The 14,439-nt window shown below is 34.8% G+C and overlaps 1 protein-coding gene across 10 annotated transcripts in view; it reads left to right on the top strand.

Moving 5' to 3' along the window:
- Positions 1–14,439, top strand: part of UBE3A (ubiquitin protein ligase E3A) — a 92,128-nt gene that overhangs the window by 29,114 nt on the left and 48,575 nt on the right. For 3 of the 10 annotated variants that reach the window (XM_042988295.1, XM_042988293.1, XM_042988294.1), the window contains one exon: positions 8,950–9,035. The exons of the other annotated variants lie outside the window; for them this stretch is intronic. In XM_042988295.1, the coding sequence (XP_042844229.1) occupies positions 9,034–9,035 (2 nt within the window). In that variant the 5' untranslated portion in view covers positions 8,950–9,033. The remainder of the gene's footprint in view (positions 1–8,949; positions 9,036–14,439) is intronic. 10 annotated transcript variants of the gene reach the window in all.

Genomic DNA, 14,439 nt, shown 5'->3' with positions numbered 1-14,439 from the left:
CTGTATTTATGGATCTTTTTCTGCTTTTTGTTTGTTTTAAACGTGTTCATTTGTTTTTGGTTTTTTGTTTTTTTTTTTTTTAGATTCCACTTGTAAGTGAGATCATATGGTATTTGTCTTTCTCTTACTTCGCTTAGCATAATACCTTCCAGGTCCATCAATATTGTCTTAAGTGGCAAGATTTTGTTATTTTTAAAGCTGAGCCTTTTAATCAGATTAGACTCTGGAGTTACAGCTTGTATCCTCTGATAGAGACTGAAGAACTGGTACAATTTCTTAAATTTTTGGTAAAATTCATCAGTGAATTCATTTGGTTCTAGTGCTTTCTGTTTTGGAAGGTTACTTATTTATTCAGTTTTCATATCAGATATAGGCCTATCAGGTTGTGTATTTCTTGTGAGTTTTGGCAGAGTGGGTCTTGTAAGGAATTGGTCAGTTACATCTAGGTTGTCAAATTTGTGGGTATAGAGTTATTCGTAGTATATCTTTTATCCTTTTAATGTTTGTGGGATCTGTTGTGATGTCCCCTATTTCATTTGTGATACTAGTAATTCATGTCCTCTATTTTTTCCTTAGTTAGCCTGGCTAGAGGAGTATTGATTTCATTAATCTTTTCAGAGAACTTTTGATGTTGATTTTTCTCTATTGGTTTCCATTTTTCAATTTCATGGATTTCTGTTACAATATTATTTCTTTTGCTTACTTTGGATTTAATTTGCTCTTTTTTAGTTTATTAAGCTGGGAATATAAATGATTAACTTTAGTTCTTTCTTATTTTTGTAATACATGCATGCAGTGTTAATAAATTAGTGCTCTAATAATTAGTGCTCTCTAAGCACTATTTTCACTGCATTCCATTCCACAATTTTGATAAATTGTGTTTTCATTTTTATTTAGTTGAAAAGAATTTTTGGTTTCTGTTGGGATTTCTTTGTTGACTTGTTTAATATCCTTGTATTTTGAGATTTTCCAGTTATTGTTCTGTTACTGATTTTGGCTTAATTCTATTGTAGTGTAAGAGTAGACATTGTATGATTTCTGTTATTTTAAATTTGTTAAGGTATATCATATGGCCCAGAATGTGATATATCTTGACGAATTTTCTGTGTGAGCTTGAGAAAAATGTGTAATCTGCTGTTGTTGGATGAGGTAGTCCAGAGATGTCAATTATATCTAATTGATTGATGGTGCTGTTGAGTTCAACTATGTCTCTACTGATTATCTGCCTGCTAGATCTGTCCAGTTCTGATAGAGGGGTGTGGAAGTTTGCAGCTATGATGGTGGATTTATCTATTTTTTCTTGTAGTTGTATCCGTTTTTGCCTTATTTAGTTTGATGCCTTTTAGTTAGGTGCACAGATGTTAAGGATCATTATGTCTTCTTGGAAAATTGAACTGTTTATCATTATGTTGTGTCCCCTCTTTAATTCTGATGACTCACCTTGCTTTTGAAGTCTTCCCTGTCTGCCCAGCTTTCTTTTCATTGTTAGCACAGTACCTTTTTAAATTTTTAATCTGTATCTTTATATTTGAAGTGTAGACAATGTATAGTTGCATGTTATTTATTTATTTTTTTTAATGTTTATTTTTGAGAGAGAGACCGAGTGCAAGCAGGGGAGGGGCAGAGAGAGGGAGACACAGAATCTGAAACAGGCTCCAGGCTCTGAGCTGTCAGCACAGAGCTGAACGCAGGGCTTGAACCTAGGACTGAGATCATGAGCTGAGCCGAAGTTGGATGCTTAACTGACTGAACCACCAAGGCGTCCCTGGATGTTATTTTTTTTATCCAGTCTGGCAATCTGTGTCTTTCAGTTAATGCATTTAGAACACTAATGTTGAAAGTGATTATTGATTTAGTTGGATTAGTACCTAACATTTTTGTTACTGTTGTCTATTTGTTGCTCTTGCTCTTTTTTTCCTGTTTTTGTCTTCTATCCTCTTTATTCCTTTTGTGGTTTTACTTGAGCATTGTATAATGTTCCATTTTCTCTCACTTGCAAGTAGATCAGTTAGTTACTTTTCATTTAACTTTTCTTTTTGGGGTTGTCTTAGAGTCTGCAGTATACATTTATATCTTAACCTAGTCTACTTTCAAGTAACACTATACATGTCACAGGGAATGGGAGTACCTTATAATATTCCTTGCTTCTGTCCTTTTATCATTGCTGTCATTTATTTCACATATATAAACATGTATTTAAAATTTTACACACATAAATATTCATAACTGAATAAATTGTTGGCATTATTATTTTGAACAAACTGTTATCATATCAATTAAGGTTAAGAAAAATAAGTTATTTTATTTCCACTTATTCCTTTGGTAGTAGTCTTTCCTTATATAGATAATGAGTTTCTGATCTATATCATTTCCTTTCTGTCTAAACAAGTTCTCTTAATAATTTCTTGCAAGGCAAATGTACTGACAACAGATTCCCCCCCCCCCCTTTTTTTTTTTTTGCTTGAGAGTCTGTTTATTTTCTACTTTCGAAGAATGATTTCTCAAGGTATAGAATTCTTAGGTTGGTGGGGTTTTTTTTCTTTGACACTTTTTCATTCCACTCTCTTGCTTGCATCGTTTCTGAGAAGTCAGGTGTAATTTTTATCTTTATTCTTCTGTAGTTGTTTTCCTCTTGGCTTCTTTCAAAATTGTTTTTTTTTTTTTTAATTAATTTTTTAATGTTTATTTTTTAGAGGGAGACAGTGTGAGTGGAAGAGGGGAAGAGAGAGAGAGTGGGAGGCACAGAATCCAAAGCAGGCTCCAGGTTCCGAGCTGTCAGCACAGAGCCTGACATGGGGATGGAATCCACAAACTGTGAGATCATGACCTGAGCTGAAGTTGGACACTTAGCCGAGTGAGCCACTCAGGCGCCTCTCAAAATTTTTTCTTTATCTTTGATTATTTGTAGTTTGAAAATGATATGCCAAGTGTAGTTTTTTGGTTTTGGTGTGGGGTTTTTTTTGTTGTTTTTGTTTTTGTTTTTTTTTTGGTGGGTGTTTTTTGTTTGCTTTACCATTTATCCTTTTTGGTGTTTTCTGAATTTCCTGGATCTGTGGTTTGATGTCTGATACTAATTTGGGGACATTCTTAGTCATTATTGTTTCAGTTCTGATTCTGTCACTTTCTTCTGATATTCCCACTTTGTGTATGTTACACTTTTTGTAGGTCCCACAAGTCCTTGCGTATTGTTTTTGCCAATCTTCTCTTTGCTTTTCAGTTCTGTTTCTTTTGGTATATTTTCAAGTTCAGGATTTCTTTCTTCAGTTGTTTCCAATTCATTATTAAGCTCATCAAAAATAGTTTTCATTTCTGTTACAGTGTTTTTGAACTCTGGTTTTTCTTTTTTGAGTCTTTGGTTTTTCTCTGCTTACATAGCTCTGCTGTTCTTTTGTGCTGTCTACTTTATCCATTAGAGTCCTTAGGATATTAATCATAGTTTAAATTTCTGGTATGTTAATTCCAACATCCCTGCTGTATTTAGTTCTTGTGTTTGCTGTCTTTTCAGACAGTGTTTTGTTGCCTTTAGTATGCCTTGTAATATTTCTAGATAGCTGGATGTGATTTCCCAGGTAAAAGGAATTGCTATAAATAGGCCTTAATAATATGGTATTGTGGTGTAGGAGGAAGGGAAGTGTTCTGTAGTCTTTTGTTTACGTCTTAGTCTTCTAGTGAGCCTGGCTATGCCTCTGGATTGTGAACTTTCATTTTTTTTTTCCTCCCCTCTTAAGTGGAACAGGATGACTAGAGTGGGCTGGAGTTGGATATTTCCCGTACACAGGCCACTTAGGCTCTGATAATACCTGGCAGATTAGGCTCTGGATAACTAGTGTCCCCTGAGGATAGGTCTTGTTATAAATTCTCTGATCTATCTCAAATGTTTCCTTTTTCCTCCCCTGCTAGAAGCATGAGGGGATTTTTCTCCAGCATTTGCTGTGAGAGCCTGGTTGAGTTTTTTGAGGTAAATATCACAAAATTGTGGGGGCTCTGCTGTGGCTAGGTCCCTTTGGGAGTTTTTAACTATTAGACTTTTCTGTGGTGAGCCTCCAGGAATTTGTCAATTGCAGTTTAGGTTTTCCTCTCACATCACAGATTCTGCTGATGGTTTCCTGTTCTCTGCTTCAGTAAACCATGGCTGCGTGTATTTGCCTCTCTCTCTCCAGTCTTTGGGGCAGCAATTTGCCCTGTATTCATTCCTCTTCCAATAACCGAAGAAGAGTTGTTAATTTTTTGTCAGTTCAGATTTTTACCTGTTGTTTGATTGGAGTAGCAGCTTTCTAGCTCTTTACATGTGGAACCAGAAGTCAGAAATTGAGATCTAGCTTGGATGGTTTTATTTTCTGTATGGAATGGGAAAAATAATTCTGTGTAACTTCCAACTTAGATATATTTAACGTGTATAACAGCATTTATGGATTAAATAACATCTGGAAGTACATTCTAAAGATACAAATCTCTTTCATCGACAAATACCATACGATTTTGCTCGTGTGGAATTTAAGAAACAAAACGAACATATGGGGGGGGGGAGAAGAGAGGGAAACAAACCACGAGAGACTCTTAAAAATAGAGAACAAACTTAGGGTTGATGGAAGGAAGTGGGTGGGGGATGGGCTAGATGGGTGATGGGTATTGAGAAGGGCACTTGTGATGAGCACTGGGTATTTATGTAAGTGATGAATCACTGAATTCTCCTGAAACCAGTATTGCACTGTATGTTAACCAACTAGAATTTAAATAAAAATTTGGAAAAAAATCTATTTAGTCAATAGAGATAATTCTTTTTTCAGTATCCTCTCCTATAGGTTCTGATAACTGTGTTCCTCTCCAGATTGAGCCTTTGCATATTCTTTTTATGCTTCTGTTAAAACCTATGAAATTGGGAGGTATTTTTTGTTTAAAAAAATGCTCATATTTTTCCATTTTAAGTTCCAGTGTAATTAACATAGTTTTATATTTTACAGTAAAGTGATTCAACAGTTCTATGCATTACTCATTGCTTATCATGATAAGTATACTCTTAATCCCCTTTACCTATTTCACTAATCCTCCCCTCGCCCCCATCAATTTGTTCTCTTAGTTAAGTCTGGTTTTTTTGTTTGTTTATTTGTCTCTTTTTTCTTTGTTGAGGTTCTTAAATTTTGTGTATGAGTGAAATTGTATTGTATTTGTTTCTCTCTGAATGACTTATTTCACTTAGCCTTATGCCCTACAGATATATCCATGTTTCTGCAAATGGCAAGATTTCATTTTTTTTATGGCTAAATAATATTCCATTATATATGTACCACACCTTTATCCTTTGATCTGTCAATTGACACCTGGATTTTTTCCATATCTTTGCTATTGTAAATAATACTCCAGTAACCATAGAGTGCATTTACCTTTTTGAATTACTGTGCTCATCTTCTTTGGGTAAATACTCAGTAGTGGAATTACTGGATAATATGGTAATCTATTTTAAATTTTTTGAGGAACCTCCTACTGTTTTCCACAGTGACTACACAGTTTTCATTCCTACCAACAGTGCACAAGGGTTCCTTTTTCTGAAACTGGGAAGTATTCTGACAGGTATTTCCCTTTATGGTTAAATACGAGAAAAAGATAGGGTTGACACTGTTATGTAGATAATACCAGAAGAGAAATTGAAGGACCTTTATTAAAGTTTCATAATTTACTAGGTCCTGAGGATATAACTGTAAAGAAGTTATTTGGTCATGTGTCTCAGGGAACCTACCATCTAAATAATTGGCATTTATAATAAGGCGCATTTAGAGTAGGTACAGGTTGCTGTGGGATCAGAGAAGGGATATGTAATAATCTTGGAAGTGATATCTAAGCTGAGTCTTTGAGAATTACTTGGTGTAAGTAGGGATCATAGTATTCTGGGCAGGAAGAAAACTTTTCTAACACCTGGAACCAAGGAAGACGGTAGAACAAATCCTTTTAACTGTAGGAAGTTCAGTATTGCTGGAATGTAGATTTAGGAGATGGGAGGAGATGTGCTAAAAAAAATGTAGCTGGAAGCAGAAAGGCATGACAAAGTGAAGTAGTCAAGTGAAAGGCCTCGACACTACTGAAAAGCCCTGGGTTTTCTTCTGATAGACATAGGAGCTAATGAAAAGTGTTAGGCTTTAAAGTGGCTTGAATTGGTCTACTTTTCTACCAGATGAAGCATCATATAAACTTACACATTGTATTTTAAATAGAAGGTATTGTGCTTCTGGTTAATGGTAAGAATTAATGAATAGATGAGCTGCCTCTGGCTGAGTCTTCTCAGAAAGCAGAATGAGCAAAACCTGGCTGGTTTTGTTCAGGTACTCTAATAAAATGTTGTTTAGAATCTATGTTAATTTTGCATTTTATTCATTATATCTTATGTGTCCCTAAAAAGGTTTTAAGAAACATTAATGGGGATGGTGTACTTTATTACATAGAACTTGCTGGCTATAAATGGGATTCAAAGTTAAAAGATGTAGTGAAAATAGATGCTATTTCCCCTAAATTATTTAAAAGCAGGACTTTCTGATTTACTGGATCCTTTATTGGCTTCTGCAATCTTCTTGCTAGGATAATTGTAAGGATTAAAGGACACAACTTACAAAAACCATTCACTATAGGTTAATGCAGGTTAATGAGTGGTGGTTGTTTTTGTTATCATTTTAGATTGTAGCACTACCTTCTACCCAGTTGCCCATAACAGAAACCTAGGCATTTAGCTCTTTCCATTCATTTACCCCCTACATGCTACATCTTTTAAATATTTCTTACATTAGTTTCCTTCTCTTCATTCCTGCTGCTTTCTTTCCCTGGTGTATTACAGTAGTCATCACCTAACTGGATTGCCTGCCTCCACTTTTGCCAGCTTTGATCCCAATTTACAAAATAGAATTATCATAAAGGCAAATTTGGCTTAATCACTGACGTGCTTAAACCCTTCAGGGACTTGTATTGAATGTGTTTTTATCTAGTGGTTTATAAATAGTATGTGATGCCTCTGAAATTTTTTGCAAGATGGAGTATATGTGCATTTTTATGAGGTGAAAATCATTCACCTTTATTAGATTACTTTTCGGCTGACTAAAATCAGAATTCAAAGTCTCTCATAATCTGGCTCCTCCCTTCCGCTTCATATTTTTGAGTCCTGTTTTGAACTTTATCTTTGAAATTGTCATAGGATGTTCTCAGGCTCTTGTGCCTTTACTCATTCCCTTCTTACCTGTAATATTCCTTGTATTTTTTTGTCATCTCCTAGTCATCCTTTGTGACTTATCTTGGCTAAGTTGTCTTTCTTTGTATTACTGTACCTCTGTATTTCCTATGATATTTAAATCATCTGGCCTTTATCTTTTCAAGCAGTAAATTTCTTAAAGAGCTAATATGAAGATAGCCAGAAAACTTGGAATAGATTCTCAAGCAGAGTTAAACTATGCTGAAAGAGACATTTGGAAGTCATCAGGTATTGCCTTGAAAAAGATGATGGTTCAAAGAGAAATTTAAAAGAGAAAGTGTCTAATGGTTGGTCCCTGGGAGTATAAACATTTCCAGATTAGGGAGGGAAGTCTGTGAAGAACAGTCAGAGAGAAGGGAGAAAATCAGGAGATGTGTCCTGAAAGCCCACAATAAATTTCCAGGTCTGTATTTCTCAGCAAGGTTAAAACAAAATAAGGAGTGAAAAGTGATGAGTGTCAAGAATAGTTTCTGTATCACTAGATACAGAAGCTAGGTTACAGGTACAGTAAGCCTGACCTGTTCGTTTCCCACACATTGTTATTCTTGTTCTCCACTGATGGTTCTGGACTGTTACTATTCTCTCAGCATAAAAATTCCTGCTCCTTTGAGGCTATGCATTCTGGCTATGTCATCTTTATGGCTATGTCTGTCTTCATTGTTAGTCACTTCTCAGTCTTTGAAGAACTCATACTCTTTTCACCTCTGTTTTGCTGCTCCTTTCCATTCCCATGGCCATGCTAATGTTTGTTATTTAATATTAATTAAAACAGCCACCTCAGGTTGTGATCTTTGTATGCTTTCTTACTTGCTTTCTCTCCTTCTGTTTTTCCTGTCTTTGAGAGGTATCCTGTGGCCCCTCTGCTGTCTTCCAGTCTCAATCCCTGGTTCTTCTATTTCCTGAGGTGGAGTGTTTAGTCAGACCCAGGAGATGGAATAATCATATTATATATGTTGCCTTTTCACTCTGTTGATGGTTTCCTTTGCTGTGCAGAAGTTCACTGTAGTCTCATTTGTCTATTTTTGCTTTTGTTTTATGTGGTTTTAGTTGTGCTTTTGGTGTTACATTGCCCAATCCAGTGTCATGAAGCTATTTCCCTATGTTTATTTTTGGAGTTTTGTAATGTTGGGTTTTATGTTTAGGTCTTTATTTATTTTTTAATGTTTATTTTTGAGAGAGAGAGAGAGAGTGTGTGTGTGTGTGTGTGTGTGTGTGTGCGTGCGTGTGCGTGCACACGCATGAGTTGGGGAGGGGCAGAGAGAGAGGAGGACAGAAGATCTGAAGTGGGCTCTATGCTGACATCAGAGAGCTTGATGTCGGGCTCAAACATATAAACTCTGAGATCCTGACCTGAGCCGAAGTCAGATGCTCAACTGACTGAGCCATCCAGGCGCCCCTATTTGTTTTAATGTTTATTTCTTTATTTTGAGAGAGAGAGAGAGAGAGAGTGAGTGAGTGAGTGTGTGAGTAGGAGAGGGGCAGAGAGAGAGGGAGAGAGAGAATCCCAAACAGGCTCCACCCTGTAACCATAGAGCCCCACATGAGGCTCGATCCCATGAACTGTGAAATCACAATCCAAGCCAAAATCAAGTCACTCAACCACCCAGGCCCCCCGTATGTTTAGTTCTTTAATCCATTTTGGTTAACTTTTTTTTTTTTTTTTTTTAATGTAGTATAAGATGTAAGGCTCCAACTTCATTCTTTTGCATTTGAATATCCAGGTTTCCCAGCACCATTTGTGGAAGAGGCTCTTGTTCCCCCATTGGATAGCCTTGGCATCTATGCCACAGTTTATTTGACCATATATGTGAGTTTATTTTTGGGTTCTCTGATGTGTTTCATTGATCTATGTCTTGTCTTTATGCCAGTACATTACTGTTTTGGTTTCTGTAGCTTTGTAAGATGTTTTAAGTCAGGAAGTATGAGACTGGCTTTGTTTTCTTTCTCAAGATTGTTTTTGTTGTTTGGGTCCTATTGATATTCCATATGAATTTTAGATTTTTTTTTTTTTTTTTTTTAAACATGCCAGTTCAGTAGGGTTTGAATTGAATATGTAGATTGTTTTGGGTAGAATGGGCATTTAACAATATTAAGTCTTACCGTGAACACAGCATGTTTACATTTGTGTCTTTAGTTTCTTTCAGCAGTATTTCATAGTTTTCATTGTATATTTTTCATTGTTCTCTTTATCCATTGTTTCCCTTTTAGTGTTTTCAGTTATCCATGGTCAACTGCATTGTGGAAGCAGATGATGATTCTTCGGTGTTGTCAGATTTTGGTCAATAGTAGCCTAATACTACATCACAAGGCATCTATCATTCACCTTATTTCATTTCAGCACATAGGCATTTTATCATCTCACATCATTAGAAGGTTGAGTACAGTACAATAAGGTAGTTTAAGGGAAAGACCACATTCACGTAACTTTTATTGTAATATATTGTAATTGTTCTATTTCGTTATTGTTACTGTCTTAACTGTGCTTAATTTATTAATTAAACTTTATCAAAAGTATCAATAGGAAAATATATATATAGGTTTTGGTACTGTTGTGGTTTCACACATCTGTTGGAGTCCTTAGAGTCCCCTTAGAGTCCCCACAAATAAGGGGGACTGTTACATAAGTCTACTTCCTTAGTTAAGTTTCTTTAGTATTTTTTTCTTTTTGATGCTTTTGTAAATGGGAATATTTTTTTATTTCCTTTTGTTCACTGTTTATAGAAATACAACTGGATTTTGCATTGGTTGACTTTTGTATCCTGTAATTTTACTTAGTTTGATTTATTCTAACAGTTTTTTTTTACAGGGTCTAAATTTAGGGTTTTCTACACATAAGATCATATCATCCTCAAACAGAGATAATTTTGTTTCTTCCTTTCCACTTTGGATGCCTAATTGCTCTGTCTAGGATTTCTAGTACTGTTTTGAAAAGAAATGGTAACAGTGGGCATCCTTGCCTTGTTCCTGATTTTAGAGGGAAAGCTTTCAGTTTTATACCATTACGTATAATCTTAGCTCTGGGCTTTTCATATATGGCTTTTATTGTGTTGAAGTAATTTCCTTCCTTGTCTAGTTTATGGAATGTTTTTATTATGAAAGGATCTTGATTTTTGTCAAATGCTTTTTCTGTGTCAGTGGAGGTGATCATGTTATTTTTGTAATTTTGGTAATTCATTGTGTTGGATTGATTGATTTTTGTATGGTGAAGCATCCTTAGATTCCAGGAATAAAATCCACTTGGTGATGATATAACTCTTTTAATGTATTGTTAAATTCTAACTGCCTAGTATTTCATTGAGGGTTTTTGCATCAATAATCATTAGGGATATTTGTCTGTATTTTTCTTTTCTTCTTTGTCTTATTTTGGTATCAGGGTAATGTTGACCTCATGGGATGAGTTTCACAGTATTCCCTTCACTTCAGGTTTTTGGAGGAGTTAGAGAAGGGTTCTTGTTAAATTTTTTTTTTTTTTTTTTTTTTTAAATCATTGGTAGATTCTCCATTGAAACTATCTGATTCTGGGTTATTCATTGTTGGGAAGTTTTGTATTACTGATTCAGTCTTTTTACCAGTTACAGGTTGCTTCAGGTTGCTTCGGATTTTTTATTTCCTCATGATTCTGTTCTGTTAATTATGTTTCTAGAAATACACTCATTTCTTCTAAGTTATCCAATTTTTGGCATATGTTGTTGACAGCAGTCTCTTATGATCCTTTTTATTCTTATGGCATCCGTTATAATGTGTCTTTTTTCATTTTTGACTTTTGTTTTATGAGCATTTTCTCTTTTTTTGGTCTAATTAATGGTTTGTTGATATTCTTAATAGTCTCCAAAAACCAATACTAAATTGTTGAATTTTTATTTTTCTGTCTCTATTTCGTTTAATTGTGCTGTAATCTTTATTATTCCCTCCTTTGATGAACTTTGAGTGAGTTTTTCTAATTTCTTAAAGTCTGAAGTTAGGTTGTTCATTTGCGGTCTTTGTTTTTTACTATAGGCATTTACTACTATGAATTTCCCTTTTCATACTGCTTTTGTGGCATTCCATACATTTTGGTATGTTGTGTTTTATTGACCTTTGTCTCCAGATATTTTCTGCTTTCCCTTCGGATTTTTTCTTCTGACATATTTGTTATTCAGGAATATGCGGTTTGATTTTCCTGTATTTTGTAGATACTCCTGTTTTGCTTTTGATGTCTGGCTTCATTCCGTTGTAGTCAGAAAAGATACTTGGTATGATTTCAGTCTCCTTAAGTTTGTTAAAACTAACTTTATGGTATATTTTCCTGTGGAAAATGTCCCATGTACAACTGAGAAAATGTGTATTCTGTTGTTGGGTATAATGTCATGTGTGTGTCTTTAGGTCCATTTGGTCTAATGTTAAGGTCCTGTGTTTCCTAATCGGTTTTCTTTCCCATTATTGAAAGTGGGATATGGAAATGTCCTATTATTACTATGTTACTATCTTTCTTTTCTCTTTAGTTCTTTGTCATTATTTGCTTAATGTATCTGGCTGCTCTTCTGTTAGGTGCATATATATTTATAATATATATTTTTGGCGAATTAACCCTTTTATCATATAATGTGTCACTTGTTTCTTTTTTCTATGTATATGTGTGTGTGTACACACACATATATATATATATATATATAGCCATATATATATATGTATATATATAATCATTCTTTCTCTTTTTTGGTTATTATTTGCATAGGATGTCTCTTTCCATCCTTTCAGTCTGTGTATATCCTTCTATCTAATGTGAGTCTCTTGTAAGTAACATATAGCTGTGTCTTATCTTTTTTTTTTTTTTTTAAATCCACTCAGCCACTCAGTGTCTTTTGATTGGGGAGTTTAATCCACATACCTTTAAAGTAATTACTGATAAAGAAGACTTCCTATCCCCATTTTTATGGGTTTTGTATGTCTTTTAGTTATTTTTTTCCTTCTCTGTGAGGTCTTCCTTTGTGTTTCATTGATATTTTTTGTAGTGACATGCTGTGATTCCTGTCCCGTTTTCTTTTGTATATCTTCTCTAGGCATTTTCTTTCTGGTTACCATGGGAATTACAGAAGACATCTTATAGTTGTACTATAGTTATAATCTATTTAAAACTAATAGCAATTTCAATTGTATACAAAAACTCCTTTACATCTTTCCCCCCTTTCACTGAAGATACAAATTATGTCTTTTTATGTTTTGTATCAATTTTATTTATAGTTTTTTAAAAAATGTTTTCATCTTTCACATCTACCTGACTGATTTACTCACCACCATTACAGTATTACAGGATCCTGTATTTGTCCATATATTTACCTTTACCAAACAGTTTTATATTTGTACATGATTTTGTATTTACAGTCCTTTTTATCTTTTTCTTTTCGTTTTTTTTTCAAGTTGAAGGACTTCCTTTTTGTAAAACAGGGCTAGTAGTGATGAACTGTCAGCTTTTGTTTATCCTTGGGAGTCTTTATTCTTCATTTAGAAAGTCAATTTTGCTAGATACATTGTTTTTGGTTGGCACTTACTTTTTTCAACACTTTGAATATATTATCCCACTTCTTTCTGGTCTTTCTGCAAGGTTTCTGCTGAGAAACCTGCTGATAGTCTTAGGATAGCTGCCTTTGTACATGACTAGTCATTTTTCTTTTGCTGTTTTCCAGATTCTCTCTGTCTCTGACTTCTGACAGAGATTATAGTGTGTTTTAGTATCAGCCTCTTTGGGTTCATTGTAGTTGGAGTCCTTCAAACCTCTTAAAATTAGATATCCATTTCCTTCCTTACATTTGGGAAGTGTTTGGCCATTACTTTTTCAGAGAAGCTGTCTGCCACATTCTTTGTTCTCATGGAATTCCTCTAAGTGCATATATTAGTAGGGTTGGTGGTGTCCTATAAGTGTCTTGGGGTTTCTTCACTTTTCTTCCGTTTTAAAAATTGCCTCTGACTCAGTAATTTCAAATGGCCTGACTTTGGGTTTATTTTCTTTCTTTTGTTTGATTAAGTCTATTGTTCCCTCGTGAATTTTCAGTTCAGTTATTGCATTCTTTTTATTTATAGAATTTTTGGTTAGTTCTTTTTTATATTTTTTGCTAATTAATTCTTTTTTTGTGTATGCATGGTGATTTCATCTCGTTGTTTTCCTTGTGTTCTCTTGTAACAAATTGAGTTTCCCTAAGACAGTTAATGTTGCATTTTTGTCAGGTAATTCATAGATCTCTGCTTCTTTAAGGTCATTTCTAGAGCTTGATTTTGTTCCTTTGATTGGAATTGGACTGTAATTTCTTGGTTTTGGGGGCGGGAGGTACTTTGTAGTTTTTAATATGCATTTTAATTTTGTGTGTGTGTGTAGATTTTGCCTCTGATAAAAACAACCACCTCTTCCAGTGTCTCTGAATTGGCTTAATTGAGGGGAAGACCTTCATTAGAGATTCTTGGTAACTCTAATACCTTTTATTGGGGTGTATCTTTTTCGGACTTATGCTTGTAATTTCCCAATGAAAGACTTAATTGGTTTCTTTTTCAAGAGCTTCAAGTACTCTAGTCCTGAAACAAGCCAGTGTTTTCTGTAGCCTCTAGGCATCCAGTATATGCTGGTTCCATCAGTGCTCCAAGTCTGGCCAACACAAAAACTTGTCCCTTTGACAGCTCCTTTCACCCCAAAAAACAGGAATGTTGGACATAATTCCAATGGGTGAAGCTGCAGGTTGAGCTTTTCATCATGAGTATGAACTGTGCCATCTTGGGGAGGGATTGATATAGTTGAAATGAAAGTTTTTCTTACATATTTCTGGCTCTTTTTGGCTTGGAGCTTGCTTGGGGTACTGCAACTTTCTAACTGGTTTCTAGAGGTCTCATAAAGGGTTTTTGGACCATGTATATAAGTTAATGTTCCTGTGAGGGAATAAATTCTGGAGCTTCTTTTTCCTCCATCTTGCAGACATCTCTCCTGGTTGGCTTTTTATCTTTGTTCAGATAAATTTAGTATTTCTACAATTCATTTGATCGGAGGAAAATGCCAGAAGATTCATTTATCACCTATACAAGCTAACTTAGACGTATTAGTAAATTATCTTTAGTATAAGGTCAAAGATCTGTTTCAGGATTTTCTCATTGTAACACTGAAAACTCTACTTGTTTCTCAACAGTTTCTATAAAAGCTATTGTTTCTAATAACTCCAAGGTTTAGTCAGCTCCCTAAACCCCTAAAAAAG

This window comes from Panthera tigris, chromosome B3 (genome assembly GCF_018350195.1).
Source record: "Panthera tigris isolate Pti1 chromosome B3, P.tigris_Pti1_mat1.1, whole genome shotgun sequence".
In the NCBI taxonomy this organism is placed as follows: Eukaryota; Metazoa; Chordata; class Mammalia; order Carnivora; family Felidae; genus Panthera; species Panthera tigris.
This window is presented reverse-complemented; position numbering and strand designations above follow the sequence as displayed.